Raw genomic sequence first — 18,435 nt, 5'->3', positions numbered from 1 at the left:
CCCTTTGGGTGAAGAAGTACTTCCTTTTATCCGTTCTAACCTGACCGCTCAGTAATTTCATGGAGTGCCCACGAGTTCTTGTATTGTGAGAAAGGGAGAAGAGTATCTCTTTCTCTACCTGCTCTTTCCCATGCATAATCTTATAAACCTCAGTCATGTCACCCCTCAGTCGTCGTTACTCCAACCTACAGAGCCCTAAGCGATTTAACCTTTCCTCATAGGGAAAGTGTTCCAACCCTTTTATCATTCGAGTTGCCCTTCTCTGCACTTTTTCCAAAGCTATAATATCCTTTTTAAGGTGTGGTGACCAGAACTGCACACAGTATTCCAAATGAGGTCTCACCATTGATTTATATAGGGGCATTATGATATTGGCTAATCTGTTTTCAATACCCTTCCTAATAATCCCCAGCATAGCACTGGCCTTTTTTATTGCAGTCACACACTGTCTCGACATTTTCAGTAAGGTTTGCAACAGTCAGCCTCATAGGGACACAGGAAACCGCCTTGTAATGGATCAGACTGCTGGCCAATCAAGGTGACTGTTGTCTACTCAGACTGGTGGTCTCAGGCAGATGTATTTTGCATCACTTGCTGCCTGGTTCTTTGTAACGAGTTGCTGGGGATTGAATCTGGGACCTTCTGCATGCCAGGCAGAGGCTCTGCTACTGAGCCAGGGTCTCGGGTCAAAGTCTTTCTCATCATTTCCTGCCTGGTCCTTTTAACTGGAGATGCCGGGGCTCTACCACTGAGCCAGGGTCTCAGGTCAAGGTCTTTCTCATCACCTCCTGCCTGGTCCTTTTAACTGGAGATGCCGGGGATTGAACCTGGGACCTTCTGCATGCCAGGCAGAGGCTCTGCCACTGAGCCAGGGTCTCAGGTCAAGGTCTTTTTCATCCCCTCCTGCCTGGTCCTTTTAACTGGAGATGCCGGGGATTGAACCTGGGACCTTCTGCATGCCAAGCAGAGGCTCTGCCACTGAGCCAGGGTCTCAGGTCAAGGTCTTTCTCATCACCTCCTGCCTGGTCCTTTTAACGGGAGATGCCGGGGATTGAACCTGGGACCTTCTGCATGCCAGGCAGAGGCTCTGCCACTGAGCCAGGGTCTCAGGTCAAGGTCTTTTTCATCCCCTCCTGCCTGGTCCTTTTAACTGGAGATGCCGGGGATTGAACCTGGGACCTTCTGCATGCCAAGCAGAGGCTCTGCCACTGAGTCACGGCCACTCATATCCTCCCCAAAATGTCTCCCTGGCAGTCAACCCCACTTAATAGACCTGCCAACCATGGCTCCATGAGTGTTATAGGCAGCTTATTTCATGGTGTTTGCTTTCACCTTTTCTCACTCGGCTCTCCTTGCCAAAGCAGCATCTTCGTTCTTCTTCTTGACCAGTGAAGTCATAATCTGGGCAGCTGGGAGAGACCTTTTCTTGGAGAGGACATGAACACAACTTACCCCTCTGCCTTTTGATCCAGAGCCAGGTTGGTGTAGTGCTTAGGAGCGTGGCCTCTAATCTGGGAGGACCGGGTTTGATTCCCCACTCCTCCACATGCAGCTGCTGGTGTGACCCTGGCCCAGTCACAGTTCTCTCAGAGCTGTTCTCTCAAGAGCAGCTCTCTCAGAGCTCTCTCAGCCCCACTTACCTCACAGGGTGTGGGGAGGGGAAGGATATTATAGCACTGGAAACAGTGCAGAAAAGGGCAACTAGAATGATAAAAGGGTTGGAACACTTTCCCTATGAAGAAGGGTTAAAGCGCTTGGGGTTCTTTAGCTTGGAGAAATGATGGCTGAGGGGTGACATGATCAAGGTTTACAAGATTATGCATGGGATAGAGCAGGTAGAGAAAGAAGTACTTTTCTCCCTTTCTCACAATACAGGAACTCGTGGGCACTCCATGAAATTGCTGAGCAGTTAGGTTAGAGCAGATAAAAGGAAGTCCTCCTTCACCCAAAGAGTGATTAACACATGGAATTCACTGCCACTGGAGGTGGCGGCGGATACAAGCATGGACAGCTTCAAGAGGGAATTAGATAAGCATATGGAGCAGAGGTCCATAGGAACTCTCAGGCTGGGGCAAGTGATGCTCTGTATTCTTGGTGCTTGGGGGGGAGCAACAGTGGGAGGGCTTCTGAGAGCCAGTTTGGTGTAGTGGTTAAGTGTGCGGACTCTAATCTGGGAGAACCGGGTTTGATTCCCCACTCCTCCACTTGCACCTGCTGATGTGACCTTGGGTCAATCACAAGCTCTGGCACAGCTGTCCTTGAAAAAGAGCAGTTTCTGTCAAGAGCTCCGTGTGCGTACTCTAATCTGGGAGAACCGAGTTTGATTCCCCACTCCTCCACTTGCACCTGCTGATGTGACCTTGGGGCAGTCACAAGTTCTGGGACAGCTGTCCTTGGAAAAGAGCAGTTTGTGTCAGAGTTCTCTCAGCCCCACCCACCTCACAGGGTGCCTGTTGTGGGGAGGGGAAGGGAAAGGAGTTTGTAAGCCGCTCTGAGACTCCAAGTGAAGGGCGGGGTATAAATCCAATCTCTTCTTCTTCTTCTCTTCTTCTTCTGGAGTTCTGGCCCCACTGATGGACCTCCTGATGGCACCTGGTATTTTTTGCCACTATGTGACACAGAGTGTTGGACTGGATGGGCCCTTGGCCTGATCCAACACTGGCTTCTCTTATGTCTTTATGAAAGGAGCTTATAAGCCGCTCTGAGACTCCAAGTGAAAAGGGGGTATAGATCCAATCTCCTCTTCTTCCCTGAAGGAGAGTGACTTCTTATGCTAGACTATCTTCCTGAGACTGGCAGATTATACAAATGTCCACAATTAAGGCAACAAACGTCAACAGGCAAGCCAGGCCAGGGACAATGGCTGACACTGAAGGAACTGAAATTGTTAAAAGATTTTTTTTTTAATTCCTTGACTTTGTCATCAGTCAAAAAGGAGACGACGACCAAGAAATCAGGAGATCGAGCCTGGGAAGGGCAGCCGTGAAGGTACTAGAAAAGATCTCTCGGCGTAAGGAAGTGCCATTAGAGACCAATGGTCAAGACAATTCATACTCTAGTATTCCCCATTACTATGTGTGGGTGTGGAAGTCAAACAATGAAGAAAGCTGACAGGAAGAAAGTGGATTCCTTTGAAATACGGTGTTGGAGGAAGGTTTTACAGGGACCATGGGCCAGCAGAAAGTGAAAGAAGTGGGTTCTAGATCAAATCAACCCCGAACTCTCCCTAGAACAGGGGTGTCAAACATGCAGCCTGGGGGCCAGATCAGGCCCTCGGAGGGCTACAATCTGACCCACAAGGCTCTGGCTGTTTCCTGCTTCCTTTTCCAGTTATGCTGCTGCTGCTACATCACAGCTTACTTTCAAAGCCTCTCTCAGTCACACAGGAGAAATAGGAAAGCCTCTCCTGTGCGATTGAGTGAGTCTGAGGTGCCTCCCCCTCCTCCTCTCAGAGGGAGGGGGGGAACCAGCCCGAGCGCGCTTCCTGGCCAGGCTGCTTCAGTCGTATACAGGAGACATGTTTTATTTAAAGTTTTAAAAAATCTTTAATTGTGTTTGTCTGTGTCCTTTATAAAGTTTCTATCTCCGCTACCTGGCATTACATTTTATGACGCACATGGCCCGGCCCAACAAGTTCTCATTTATGTCAGATCCGGCCCTCATAGCAAATGAGTTCGACACCCCTGCCCTAGAAGCTAAAATCACTCAACTGAGGCTAGATTCGGGTGGGTGGCTGTGTATGTCTGAAGCAGCAGAACAAGTTAGAGTGCAGCGGCACCTTGAAGACCAACAAGATTATATTCAAGGTATAAGAAGAAGAGATTGGATTTATACCCCGCCCTTCACTCCCCAAAGGTGTCTCAGAGTGGCTTACAAACTCCATTCCCTTCCCTTCCCCACAGCAGACACCCTGTGAGGTAAAAGAAGAAGAAGAGATTGGATTTATACCCCGCCCTTCACTACCCAAAGGTGTCTCAGAGCGGCTCACAAACTCCTTTCCCTTCCCCTCCCCACAACAGACACCCTGTGAGGCAAAAGAAGAAGAGGATTTATACCCCGCCCTTCACTACCCAAAGGGGTCTCAGAGTGGCTTACAAACTCCTTTCCCTTCCCCTCCCCACAACAGACACCCGTGAGGTATGTGGGGCTGAGAGACCTTGTGACAGAAACTGCTCTTTTTCAAGAACAGCTCTGACAGAACTACGGCTTGCCCAAGGTCATCCAGCCAGGTGCAAGTGGAGGAGTGGGGAATCAAACCCGGCTCTCCCAGATTAGAGTCCGCGCACTCAACCACTACACCAAACGGGTATAAGCTTTCGTGTGCGTGCACACTTCTTCAGATACGCTGAAGCTACTGAACTTTGGTCACGTTATGAGAAGACAAGACTCACTGGAAAAGACAACAATGCTAGGAAAAGTGGAAGACCCAGCAGGAGATGGAAGGGCTCAATCCCCGGCCCTCAGTTTGCAAGACCTGAGCGAAGCTGTTAAGGATACTATTATTGTGTATTATTAATTATGTTTATGAATCGCCCAACCCCTTCCACAGCAGGGCTCTGGGCGATGTACAACACCCACAAAAGAAAACAAGATAAAATCAGTCAAAACATTAATAAAACATTTCAACACTCAGATGGTGAATAATTAACCGATCCCAGTTCCAGCTGCCAGCGACTTTGCGGACCGGGGGTGGGAAGAGGGTGAGGTAGGTGTGAATGGCAGAGGAGGGTGCCAGCCAATGCTCCCTCTAAGCTGTGGAGTCTTGTGAGCAGAAATTCTGCTCTGTGAGCGACTGGTATGAAAGTCGTGAGCAAGCGATTCGGCTACTGCATCAATTAGTTTGCCCTGGAGCCCTCCTTCCTGAGTTAAGAAAAAAAAATGTGTGAGCCAGAGGTTACAAATCAGTGAGCTAGCTGGCACCAACTCAGCTTAGAGGGAATGCTGGTTGCCGGTCAAGATGGAACCGTCGCGGTCCTCCACCAAAAGCCTGGCGCAACATCTCTGCCTTGCAGGCCCTGCGGAATGGCATCAGATCCCGCAGGGCCCTGATGATTATTTTTTTTTTAATATTTATATCCCGCCCTCCCTGCTTTTTGGCAGGTTCAGACAAGTTAACAACATAGATATACAATAAAACATTTCATTAAAATTACAATATAAACCATAAATACATTACACATAGCTATAACACAAGAGGGCCAACCCCTCAGATTCAATCAAACCAAATTCAGCAATTGCCGGTTACAATGAATAGACCTCAGAATACAATACAAAAAACAACCCTACCCACCCCAACCTCCCTTCTTGCTACTCCCTCCCCCAGCAAGATTAAACTACTATATTCTAGTGACTGACATTAAAGGGTGGGGAGACCTAACATAAACTAACTATTATAATTAGCTATTGTAACCTAATCTTATATAAACCTAGCAGCAAGAGCTCTCTCAGCCCCGCCTGCCTCACAGGGTGTCTGTTGTGGGGAGGGGAAGGGAGAGGAGTTTGTGAGCCGCTCTGAGACACCTTTGGGTAGTGACAGGCGGGGTATAAATCCAATCCCTTCTTCTTCTTCTCTTCCCTCCCCCAGCAAGATTAAACTACTCTATTCTAATGACTGACATTAAATGGTGGGAAGCCCTAACTAACTATTATAATTAGCTATTGTGACCTAATCTTATATAAACCTAGCAGGTGGACTAAAAGACCACTTCCCTGCCTTATATCCCAGCAAAGTCACAAAGTGGCAAGTTTACAAGTTGAAGGCGGAGCCCCAAAACTTTCACACTCCTTCTCGAAGAGGGGGGGGGCTCAATTCTACACCAGGTTGTCAATCTTCCTTTCCTGGCTCAAAGGCTGGTGGTACTTGACAGAGAGTTCCACCAGGTCGGGGCCAGGGCTAAAAAGGCCCCGGCCCAGGCCCGTAGCCAGGATTTTTTAAGTCGGGGGGCATTTAAATTTCTTAGGGGGCCCACTGGCTAATCGAATTAAAGGAATACTCGGCTCCTCCCCTGCACCTGTCGCCGTTTGGGGGCCCTGTACTGGACAGGAAGTCAGGGGGCCTTGCCGGGAAGTCAGGGGGCCTAGCCCCGAGATGCCCCCCTCTGGCTACGGGCCTGGTCGGGGACAGACGGATACCTTTAGGACGGAGGACAACCAGCAGATTGCTGTCTAAGGAGCATATCGCTCTCCCGGGGACGTAACTGAGGAGACGCTCCCTGACCGCTCAAGGCCTTATAGGTCAATACCAAAACCTTGAACTTGACTCGGTATCCCACTGGGAGCCAGAGTGTAGCCTTTTTGTAGGTTTCTGAGGTCGTTCATTCATCGGGCACGGTAAGTTGAAAGCCACCCGATGGCGCTTCTCGCACGCAGACACACACGCACTCAGCTCTTCCAAGGCTGTCTCTCTCGTCGACCGCACACACACAAGACCTGGGACCTGCTCTCGGGACAGCGCTACAGAGACTCACCCTTGGCATTGAAGCCCCGGCACTGCCTCAGGGGGTCTCCGTGCTTGATATCCTGGCGCCGACTCCTCCTGCACAGGAATAAGAGACCACGTTTAGTCCTTTCCCACCAGAGAGCCCCTTCCCCAGTCCCAAAGTGAGGGTTATTTGGGGGGTGGGGCGGGGTTTAATAGCAACACCACTTGGTCCCTGAGGTCGTCATCCCATTTTACTGCCTCGGCGTGGGTCACAGCGACCCTCGCAGAAACCGTAAAACAAAAAGCCCGGAGACCTTCATAAAACAGCAAACAGCCATTACGACACTTGAGGGGAATCCAACGCATCGGCCTCTTTCAGAGAGAGACAGACCGGCCTTTGTATGGCTGAAGTCACTTTTTACGTCTTCCCGTTCCACCTCGATTAGTGTCTCGCAAGGGTCAGTTCCCCTGTGGCTTCTTTCTGACGCGGTTGTTCCCTTAGATCAGGGGTCTGTAACTGAAGGCTCTAGAGACACCTATGGCTTCTTCAAGAAGGAAACCACATCCGCGTCCTTATAATTGAGGTATACCAGAAGGGTCGAAGGGACGCTGCGCTACATTCTAGCTGTCTCTGAAGGGAGCAGTGACTCACAAAAGCTCATCCCCTGCCACAAATTTTGTTCGTCCTTAAGGTGCTGCCGGACTCTCCTAAATACAAAACCACTAACTACGGTTTTTATGGGATCAAATGGCTTGTGAAAGATGCGTCACAGCCAGAGATCTGAATGCAAATCACGCTCAGATGGATGCCCACGTCCTGAGGCAATCACACAGGATACTCCTGAGCAGTGCTCCCTCTAAGCTGAGTTAGTGTGAGCTAGCTCACGGTTTTTTAGCCCCCAGCTCACAGATTTTTGTCTTAACTCAGGAAGGAGGGCTCCAGAGCAAACTAATTTATGCAGGAGCCGAATCACTTGCTCACAACTTTAATGCAAGTAGCTCACAAAGTAGAATTTTTGCTAACAAGACTCCACAGCGGAGAGGGAGCACTGTGTGTGGGAAGGCTCGGGCCCCCGGGCCCACCAGCTGCGAGCACTTAAAGGGGTGCTACAACGCCCAAATCAACAATTCTATAGAAGCGGAAAAGCATTCCACAGAATTGTTGACTTGTACATTGTAGCATTGTGAGCTTTGGTTCCATGAAAAAATAATTGGGCCTGAAGAAGAATCTCTCAAAACACGCAATTTCTGCCTGGGAGGCGTGTTGCTTTGATGCTTGCTGTAGCTCTTTTTGGAAAGCATAGCAGCCTGCTGCATCTCACATCAGAAAGCAAGACAGTCTACAGCACTGGAACCGGTCTCTGTAGCTGTGGACTTTTCAACTAGATATATAATGTTCTTTAGGTTTTTGTACTATAATGAATAAGATACACCAAGGTCTCTATTGTATTTAAGTATATGATTTAAATCAATATATGAAGGCACAGTAGCACAACAGTATTGTGTGTTTTATTCTAACACGGTGTTTTTCAACGTTTGCTCAACTTTACTGTGTTTCCCGTGTGTTTGTTGCAGAGCCTCCAGGCAGGGCCTGGGGATCTCCTGCTTTTACAACTGACCTCCAGCTGACAGAGATCAGCGCCCCTGGAGAAAATGGGTGCTCTGGAGGGTGGACTCTGCGGCATTTTACCATGCTGGGGTCCCTTTCCTCCCCAAACCCCACCCTCTCCTGGATGCACCCCCAAAGTCTACAGGTATTTTCCAACCCCAAAATTCAGACACATGGCCTGCAGCCACCCCTCTCCCTTCTCTCTTGAGTGTTCCCGTTTCGAGGGCGAGGCTTTGGTGTAGTGGTTAAGTGCGTGGACTCTAATCTGGGAGAACCGGGTTTGATTCCCCACTCCTCCACTCGCACCTGGCTGGGCGACCTTGGGCAAGCCGTAGTTCTGATAAGAGCTGTCCTTGAGAAAGAGCCGTTTCTGTCAAGAGCTCTCTGAACCCCGCGTACCTCACAGGGTGTCTGTTGTGGGGAGGGGACGGGAAAGGAGTCTGTAAGCCGCTCTGAGTCACCTTTGGGTTGTGAAGGGCGGGGTATAAATCCAATCTCCTCTTCTTCTTCTTTTACCTCACAGGGTGTCTCTTGTGGGGAGGGGAAGGGAAAGGAGTCTGTGAGCCGCTCTGAGACACCTTTGGGTAGTGAAGGGCGGGGTATAAATCCAATCTCTTCTTCTTCTTTTACCTCACAGGGTGTCTGTTGTGGGGAGGGGAAGGGAAAGGAGTGTGTAAGCCGCTCTGAGACTCCTTTGGGTAGTGAAGGGCGGGGTATAAATCCTATCGCTTCTTCTTTTACCTCACAGGGTGTCTGTTGTGGGGAGGGGAAGGGAAAGGAGTTTGTAAGCCGCTCTGAGACACCTTTGGGTTGTGAAGTGCGGGGTATAAATCCAATCTCTTCTTCTTCTTCTTCTTTGCCCACCAGCTAGGTGGCCGGCGGTGGGTCGAACCCCCCAATAAGCGGGTAAACCCCGCGAGACCAGGGGGTCTAGCAACCCTACTGTACAACCTTCAAGGGCAGGGAACAGAGGGAAGCAATCTTTCCCCCCCCCTTCAACGAAAATCCTGGAAGGTAAATTAGATCCAGTCCTTCCCACATATTCCCGAAAGAAAAGGAGAGATCTGTGGACGTTTCAGCCACAGGGTTTTTTTTAATTACATGTGGGAAAACATGAACATTACCAGATTCAAGATTTATATAAATAGGTGACACGGTGTTGAGTCACTCTACGCCAGAGATCCCCAGCCTGTCTGAGCCATTGGGCTCCACTGGAATTCTGACACAATGCGATGGGCGCGGTCACAAAATGGCTGCCGCCGGAGGCAGACCCAGCCTCAAAATGGCTACTGCGGCTTACCTTCGGTGACACAGTGAAGGTCCTAGTTCTGTTGCAGCAGCTGCCACCAAGGCAATGTTTTTTTTAAAAAAAATCTGCACATCTCTGTCAGACTCCTGGTCAAGAGACTCTCAATAACACTCTCTTTGGCAGTGATTGTTTATTGATATATCAGCATGATCCAGGTTAGAACAGTACCGTGTCAGAACTGAGGTTTTTGGCAGTAACCTCTACAGATATAGACAACTCAAAGGTGGATCCTCCTCCTCCCAGGTGGGGCTGAGAGAGCTCTCTTGAGGATTGCTCTTGAGAGAACAGCTCCGAGAGAACTGACTGAAGAAGAGGAGATTGGATTTATACCCCACCCTTCACCACCCGAAGGAGTCTCAGAGCGGCTTACGATCCCTTTCCCCTCCCCTCCCCACAACAAGACACCCTGTGAGGCAGGTGGGGCTGAGAGAGCCCTCTTGAGGACTGCCCTTGAGAGAACAGCTCTGACAGAACTTGCGACTGACCCAAGGTCACACCAGCAGCTACATGTGGAGGAGTGGGGAATCAAACCCAGTTCTCCCAGATCAGAGTCCGCGTTCCTAACCACTACACCAAACAAGCACTCGGCAGGCAGCAGGAAAGGTGTGTGCGGGCGCTATGGTACCCACAGGCACCACTCTGGGGACTCCTGCTCTAAGCATCCAATGGCCACGAGGAGTTAGCCAGTCAGCCTTCCTGTTCCTTTATACAAGAGCCAATCAGGTTTGCTTACACCACTGAACAAGTCCCGTCAGTCTCTGAGACTTACCTTTTAGCCGTGTGGCTGTACCGAGTGCATCGTTGCCCATCCCAAGCACAATACGGGTCTCGGGCTAGGCAGCAGTCAGCACACGCTTCCCCATATTCACGGCACCGGTGCAGGCTCAGCTGCGAGACGCCCACGTCAGAGGAAACGTACAGCTGTTGCTGCAAAAGAGAGCGGGCCAAGTCAGGCACGGGAGCTAGGAGCTGGATTCAGAGTCTGTCCCACCAATCAAAGAAGCTCATTTGTTGGGCCCATGAGACGGGGCCTTTTCAGCAGCAGCCCCACGATCACGGAACAACTTTCCCCAGGAAGCTTTCTAAAATCCAGCCAGTTTACTTTTATAAATATTAATAGAGAACAAGTATAAAGAAAACAGTCGTTTCTTTATACTTGTTCTCTGATTAGGTCGTGTTTGTCCACATTTGTCTTATAAATATTAATAGCCCACTTTTAAAAAATCTTAAATCTGACCAAATGAAACCTTAAGGTTAAGACGAGATACAACAGAAGAATAGTGTAATCTGATTGTCTGGTTGTACAGACAGAGGTGATCATAGTCTGTTTAATTTCTGGGGGATTTGGATGAGCTGTTTCACAAATGATTCCCGCACCTCAATTTTAGCCATTTGCTGAACAACTATGATTTGCAAATTACTCATTATCAACCAAGCTGGTTGCTGCTAAGACGTTTAATTCTTGACGTTACTCTTAAGATGTTCTTTATAAAATAAAACAGGAAAATTTCTGTTTCGGAAGGACTTCGTTATCATCAGTGCTTCCCTAAAAATGGTAGCGATTAACTTCCGATAAACTGTTGTTCTTTCACAATTCTTCCACACGTCGAAAATCTATAGAGCCAGTGTGGTGTACTTGTCAGAAGGCTGACCTCGAGAACTCGGGAGGCCCACGTTCAAGTCCCTGCTCAGCCATGGAAGACCACAGGGTGACCTTCAGCCAATCACACGCTCTCAGCCTAATATAACTCACAGGGCTGTTGTGAGGATAAAAATGGAGAAGAACAACTGGAAGCTGCTTCAGGTCTCCCGCTGGGGAGGACGGCAGGGTATGAATGAAGTAAAGAACTAATTATTCTTGTCCTCATGATAAGAGCAGCAAGAGCCAGAACGAGGTTTTAAGAACGTAACATAAGAAGAGCCCTGCTGGATCAGACCAATAGTCCTTCTAGTCCAGCATCCTGCCTCAAGCAGCAGAAAACCAGTTCCTCTGGAGGGCCAACAACAGGGCACAGAGACCGAGGCCTTCATAAAGACATCAGAAGAGCCTTGCTGAATCAGACCAGTGGCCCATTTGGTTTAGCATCCTGTCTCACACAGGGGCCAGCCAGTTCCTCTGGAGGGCCAACCACAGGGCAGAGGGGCCGAGGCCTTCCCCTGATAAGGATGTAACAAGAGCCCAGCTGGATCAGACCAGTGAGGGTCCATCTAGTCCAGGATCCCGTCTCACACCGGAGCCAACCAGTTCCTCTGGAGGGCCAACAGCAGGGCAGAGGGGCCGAGGCCTTCAAAAGAGCATCAGAAGAGCCCTGCTGAATCAGACCAGTGGTCCATCTAGTCCAGCATCCTGTCTCACACAGTGACCAACCAGTTCCTCTGGAGGGCCAGCAACAGGGCACAGAGGCCGAGGCCTTCCCCCCCGATGTTGCCTCCTGGCTCTGGGATTCAGAGGATTAGTACCTCTGAATGTGGAGGTTCCCCTCAGTTTTCTAAAGCTGATGCTCTTCTTCACTGCGTGGCAACACGTACCGCCAACCTACCCGTTTAGAAGATATCCACAGTGTTTTCACCGGAGCAGGAGTCTGCAGGGTGAGAAGGGGGGGAAAACACCACTTTAGAAGTTGGACGGTCGTACCAGGGAGGCCGGTCTGCCTTTGGGGTTCCCACTCACCCTGAACACCTCCACCTCTTCCAAGGTCAGCTCTTCCAGGACCCCGTGCTCCTGGGGCAGCACAATCACCTTCTGCACCGTGCCCTGGTCTGGAGGGAGAACACCAGATGTCAGCCGGAAACACCCCATGGGAAACAAACCCGTCTTCCCCACTCCCCACTCATCTATCACAAGCAGGCTTTACGCAGTGCTCCCTCTAAGCTGTGGAGTCTCGTGAGCAAAAATCCTACTTTGTGAGCTACTGGCATCAAAGTTGCGAGGGAGCGATTTGGCTACTGCGTAAATTAGTTTGCTCTGGAGCCCTCCTTCCTGAGCTGAGGCAAAAATCTGTGAGTCGGAGGTGAAAAAACTGTGGGCTAGCTCACGCTAGTTCAGCTTAGAGGGAACTCTGGACACCAGGACACCTGAGCCCTTTCTAGGGTCGCCAACTCTGGCTTGGGAAATTCCTGAAGAGTCAGGGGTAGGACCTGGGGACGGAAGGGCATGAGGAGAAGAGGGACCTCAGGGGGTTATAACGCCAAAGAGTCCACCCTCCTCCTAAGCAATGCTCCCTCTAAGCTGTGGAGTCTCGTGAACAAAAATCCTACTTTGTGAGCTACTGGCATCGAAGTTGTGAGCGAGCGATTTGGCTACTGCGTAAATTAGTTTGCTCTGGAGCCATCCTTCCTGAGCTGAGGCAAAAATCTGTGAGCCGGAGGCTAAAAAACTGTGGGCTAGCTCACACTAGCTCAGCTTAGAGGGGACTCCGGACACCAGGACACCTGGGTCCTTTCTAGGAAGAAAGGTTCTTCTTTGGGAAATTCCTGGAGATTCAGGGGTAGGACCTGGGGACGGAAGGGCATAAGGAGGGGAAGGGACCTCAGGGGGGTATAATGCCAAAGAGTCCACCCTCCTAAGCAATGCTCCCTCTAAGCTGTGGAGTCTCGTGAGCAAAAATCCTACTTTGTGAGCTACTGGCATCGAAGTTGTGAGGGAGCAATCTGGCTACTGTATAAATTAGTTTGCCCTGGAGCCATCCTTCGTGAGCTGAGGCAAAAATCTGTGAGCTGGAGGCTAAAAAACTGTGAGAGGCTCACACTAACTCAGCTTAGAGGGAACACTGGCTGGTAAGGTGTGGTGGAAATTGCCGCTGCCAAGTCACAGCTGTATTATGCCACTCCGTTGGGTTTTCAAGGCGAGTGACAAGCAGAGGTGGCTTTGCCAAGGCCTGCCTCCGCGTCACGACCCTGGTCTTCCTTGGGGGTCTCCCGTCCAAGGACTAACCGGGGCTGACCCTGCTTAGCTTCCGAGATCTGAGGAGATCGGGCTAGCCTGGGCCATCCAGGGCAGGGCAGGCTGTAATACCAGAATTAAAACAAATTAATTGATTTCTTTATTTTTGAGATTTTAATCCCGCCCTCCCCAAAGCGGGCTCAGGGCGGATCACAGAGGCCGAGTCCAAGACATGTTACAATAACTCACACGAGAAAAAATTTAGAATAATAATAAGAGATTGGATTTATACCCCGCCCTTCACTTCCCGAAGGAGTCTCAGAGCGGCCGAGTCCAAGACATGTTAAATCACATGAGAAAAAAGTTAGAATAATAATAAGAGACTGGATTTATACCCCGCCCTTCACTTCCCGAAGGAGTCTCAGAGCGGCCGAGTCCAAGACATGTTAAATCACATGAGAAAAAAGTTAGAATAATAATAAGAGACTGGATTTATACCCCGCCCTTCACTTCCCGAAGGAGTCTCAGAGCGGCCGAGTCCAAGACATGTTAAATCACATGAGAAAAAAGTTAGAATAATAATAAGAGACTGGATTTATACCCCGCCCTTCACTTCCCGAAGGAGTCTCAGAGCGGCCGAGTCCAAGACATGTTAAATCACATGAGAAAAAAGTTAGAATAATAATAAGAGACTGGATTTATACCCCGCCCTTCCCTCCCCAAAGGAGTCTCAGAGTGGCTTACAAACGCCTTTCCCCTCCCCACAACAGACGCCCTGTGAGGTAGAAGAAGAAGAAGAGATTGGATTTAATCCCCCGCCCTTCACTACCCGAAGGAGTCTCAGAGCGGCCGAGTCCAAGACATGTTAAATCACATGAGAAAAAAGAATAATAATAAGAGACTGGATTTATACCCCGCCCTTAACTACCCAAAGGAGTCTCAGAGCAGCTTACAAACTCCTTTCCCCTCCCCTCCCCACCACAAACACCCTGTGAGGTAACAGAAGAAGAGATTGGGTTTATACCCCGCCGTTCACTACCCGAAAGAGTCTCAGAGTGGCTTACAGACTCCTCTCCCTTCCCCTCCCCACAACAGACACCCTGTGAGGTAGGTGGGGCTGAGAGAGCTCTGACAGAAACTGCTCTTTTTCAAGAACAGCTCTGATAGAACTATGGCTTGCCTGAGGTCATCCAGCAGGTGCAAGTGGAGGAGTGGGGAATCAAACCTGGTTCTCCCAGATTAGAGTCCACGCACTTAACTACTACACCAAACTGACTCATATAGGTTGCAAGAGTTCCACATCTGTTAGAGCCACAGGCAGAATCCGTGGGCCCTTTCAGCAGATTGGGAGGCAGGTTGAGAGAAAGGGAGGCCAACTGTGATGGATGTCTGCCAACTGAACCAAAGGCCTGGCGGAACAGCTCCATTTTGTAGGCCCTGCGGAACGTTAAAAGGTCCCACGGGACCCTGGGAGGAGTCTCAGAGTGGCTCACAAACTCCTTTCCCTTCCCCTCCCCACAACAGACACCCTGTGAGGTAGGTGGGGCCGAGAGAGTTCTTGACAGAAACGGCTCTTTTTCAAGAACACCTCTGACAGAAATACAGCTTGCCCAAGGTCATCCAGCAGGTGCAAGTGGAGGAGTGGGGACTCAAACCCGGTTCTCCCAGATTAGAGTCCACACACTTAATCACTACACCAAACTGACTCATATAGGTAGCAAGAGTTCCACATCTGTTAGAGCCACAGGCAGAATCCATGGGCCCTTTCAGCAGATTGGGAGGCAGGTTGAGAGAAAGGTAGGCCAACTGTGATGGATGTCTGCCAACTCAACAAAAGGCCTGGCGGAACAGCTCCATTTTGTAGGCTGTGCGGAACAATAAAAGGTCCCACGGGACCCTGATCTCCAGTGGGAGCTGATGGGCAAGAAAAAAACCCACATGACAAACAAAAGGGAGTGCCTTTCTGCTCACAGAGTTAATTGTGGGATTTTCTACCAACAGCCTGAAGAGGAGATTAGACAGATTCATGGAGGAAAGAACATAAGAAGAGCCCTGCTGGGTCAGACCAGTGGTCTATCCTCTAGTCCAGCATCCCGTCTCACAGGCCAACCAGTTCCTCTAGATGGCCAACAACAGGGCATAGAGGCCGAGGCCTTCCCCTGATAAGAACCTCAGAAGAGCCCTGCTCGATCAGACCAGTGATCCATCTAGTCCAGCATCCTGTCTCACACAATGGCCAACAACATAACTTAGAGGCTAAGGCCTTCCCTTGATGTTGGCTCCTGGCTCTGGGATTCAAAGGCTTAGCGCCTCCGAATGTGGAGGCTCTCCTCAGCTACCATGGCTAGTAGCCATTGATAGATTGATCCTTCATTAATCTCTCTAATCACGCTTTCAAGCTGTTTATTCCTGTGGCCATCACTACGTCCTCTAAAAGTCTACATTTTAATCACTCTCTGTGTATAGTATTTTCTTTTGTCTGTCATGAACCTACCGCCCATCAACAGTTACTAACCACAGTGATGAAAGGGAACCTTCCCAGTCAGAGGCAGCAAACCCCTAAATACCAGTGCTAGGAGACGGCATCAAGAAAAGGCTTCGGCCTCTGTGCCCTATTTGTTGGCCCTCCAGGGCAAATTGCTAGCCACTGTGTGAAACAGGATGCTGGACTAGATGGACTTACCCGTCTGATCCAGCAGGGCTCTTCTGATGTCTTTATCAGGGGAAGGCCTCGGCCTCTCTGCCCTGCTGTTGGCCCTCCAGAAGAACTGCTTGGCCACTGTGTGAGACAGGATGCTGGACTAGATGGACTACCCGTCTGATCCAGCAGGGCTCTTCTGATGTCTTTATCAGGGGAAGGCCTCGGCCTCTCTGCCCTGCTGTTGGCCCTCCAGAGGAACTGCTTGGCCACTGTGTGAGACAGGATGCTGGACTAGATGGACTACCCGTCTGATCAAGCAGGGCTCTTTTGATGTTCTTACGATGCCATAAAAGCATCTGACCTCCGAAGCTGCTGTTTTCTCCACGGGAAATGATCTCTGTCCTCTGGAGATTAGTTGTCATTCCAGGAGATCTCCAGGCCCCACCTGGAGGATGGCAACCCTATTAAAAGTTGGAGACTGTTGCTTTGGCCAACAGAACCTGTGCATCCCCAGCTAGCGCCCTCCTGGAGCGAAAAGTCTGGGCATACCCGTGCCAAGAAAGAGCACCTCGTAACGCCCATCCACCGCGTCCACCAGGTCGACGGCCAGCGTAGTGAAGCTATAGGGGACGTTGGTCCTCACCAACAAGGGGCGGCGCTGCAGCGGGTAGACAGAATTGTACATCAGAGGGTGGTTCCGCACAAAGGTCACCAGCTCGTCGGAGAACTCACGCGTGGAGCGAAGCCCTGGGGTGAAGGTGCCTCCTGGGCACTGAAAAAGAGAGACAAGAGAGGAGTTCAGAGCCGAGAAAAACACTTCCACACAATGCTGAATAATGCACTTTAAATCCCTTTTCAATGCACTTTAAATCCCTTTTCAATGCACTTTAAATCCCTTTTCAATGCACTTTCGCGATCATTTGTAAGTGGATTTTGCTGTTCCACACAGCAAAATCCAGCTGCAAAGTGCACTGAAATCACATTTAAAGTGCATTATTCAGCAGAGGTGGAAGTGCTGTTGGACACACCCGCAAAAGAAAGGAGACGGCTACAACTCAGGGGACTACTTCAGTCAAGGAAGACTCTGAAGAATTTTGTCTATTCATTTACTTCTTTTATACCCAGCTTTCGCCCCAAAGCAATTGACATTGTTCCCCTCACCTCCATTTTATCCTCACCACAACCCTGTGAAGAAGGCTGGGCTGAGAGCAAGTGGCCAACACAAGGTCACCCAGCAAGCATCCATGGCAGAGTGGGGATTCAAACTTGGGGCCTCCCAGATCCCAGTCCAACACTGTAACCCGGGGGGTCCCCAATGTGGTGCCTGTGGGCACCATGGTACCCACCAACACCTTTCCCAGTGCCCACCAAGTGTTTTTAGAAAGTGGGTGGGGCCAGGTGGGGGCTGTTGCCCAGCAAGGCTTCTGATTGGCCACTGAGGATCTGATTGGCGGTGCAGATTTTAAAAAAATGTTCCTTTGGCAGCAGCTGCCACCACCACAGCACAAGGCTTTTCACTGTGTGACTAAATGTAAACTATGGAAGTCATTTTGTGGCTGGCTCCACCTTTTATGGCAGCCATTTTTGTGGCAGCCATTTTGTGGTGGCTCCCACCAGGCTGTGTCAGAATTCCAAAGGGGGCAACAGGCTGAAAAATAGTTGGGGATCCCTGCTCTAACCACTACGGCACATCGTAATTTGGGGGGAACAGAATGAGTGGAGTGGGAACTAAGGCATCCGTGGACTAGAAGGCAGGGGGAGGAATATTTTGGTGACTCACCGCTCCGGGACGAGGGTAGGGCACGCGTCCCGTGTACGGCCCCCACTGGTAGTTGTGCCCCTCCTTGTGGGCAAAGGGCCCGTTGAAGACGGTCCGTATGTCCGCCATGGAATAAACGCAGACGGCAGAACCCCGGAACACTGACCTTGGGGAAGGGAGACCGAGAAATGGGGAGGAAGGTTTAGGCCAGTGTGTGGACTGCATGGGCTGTTCTCTGCCGCTGAAACCCTCTTAGCTTCGCAGACACACTCACCCCAAGGTGGAGAACACCCCGTAGAGCAGTGGGTGCTTCTCATCCTGAGTCGGCAGCAGGAAAACATCGCCTGGGAACATAAACACAGAGGCCGAGGATCGTATTCATTATTCGTTTACTTATTAAAACATTTATATCCTGCTTTTCCTTGTGATGCAAGGTGGCTTATAAATAACGTTTTAAAACATTTCCAGTTAGACCCCAAAAGAACAAGAAAAAAGCCCCAAATTTCTCCCCACCCCTTCAAAGATACCTGCCAATTAAAACCCATGGCAAACCAGAGAGCCAGTTTGGTGCAGTCTAATCTGGGAGAACCGGGTTGGATTCCCCACTCCTCCACTTGCAGCTGCTGGATGACCTTGGGCAAGCCATAGTTCTGACAAGAGCTGTCCTTGAAAGGGCAGTTCTCTGAAGAGCTCTCTCAGCCCCACCTGCTTCACAGGGTGTCCGTTGTGGGGAGGGGAAGGGAAAGGAGTTTGTAAGCCACTCTGAGACTCCTTTGGGTAGTGAAGGGCGGGGTATAAATCCAATCTCCTCTT

General features: G+C 50.2%; 1 protein-coding gene across 2 annotated transcripts in view; it reads right to left on the bottom strand.

Annotated features, from left to right (window-relative positions):
- Positions 1 to 18,435, bottom strand: part of LOC107105530 (semaphorin-3F-like) — a 38,752-nt gene that overhangs the window by 8,873 nt on the left and 11,444 nt on the right. For both annotated transcript variants that reach the window (XM_015405525.1, XM_015405526.1), the window contains exons 6-12: positions 17,897 to 17,966; positions 17,644 to 17,788; positions 16,413 to 16,635; positions 12,011 to 12,099; positions 11,880 to 11,921; positions 10,109 to 10,266; positions 6,468 to 6,535 (exon numbers count right to left, since the gene is read on the bottom strand). In XM_015405525.1, the coding sequence (XP_015261011.1) occupies positions 6,468 to 6,535; positions 10,109 to 10,266; positions 11,880 to 11,921; positions 12,011 to 12,099; positions 16,413 to 16,635; positions 17,644 to 17,788; positions 17,897 to 17,966 (795 nt within the window). The remainder of the gene's footprint in view (positions 1 to 6,467; positions 6,536 to 10,108; positions 10,267 to 11,879; positions 11,922 to 12,010; positions 12,100 to 16,412; positions 16,636 to 17,643; positions 17,789 to 17,896; positions 17,967 to 18,435) is intronic.

Source organism: Gekko japonicus, unplaced genomic scaffold (genome assembly GCF_001447785.1).
Source record: "Gekko japonicus isolate JY-2015 unplaced genomic scaffold, Gekko_japonicus_V1.1 scaffold2530, whole genome shotgun sequence".
NCBI lineage: Eukaryota > Metazoa > Chordata > Lepidosauria > Squamata > Gekkonidae > Gekko > Gekko japonicus.
The sequence above is the reverse complement of the archived record's forward strand: the minus strand, read 5'-3'. Positions and strand labels throughout refer to the sequence as shown.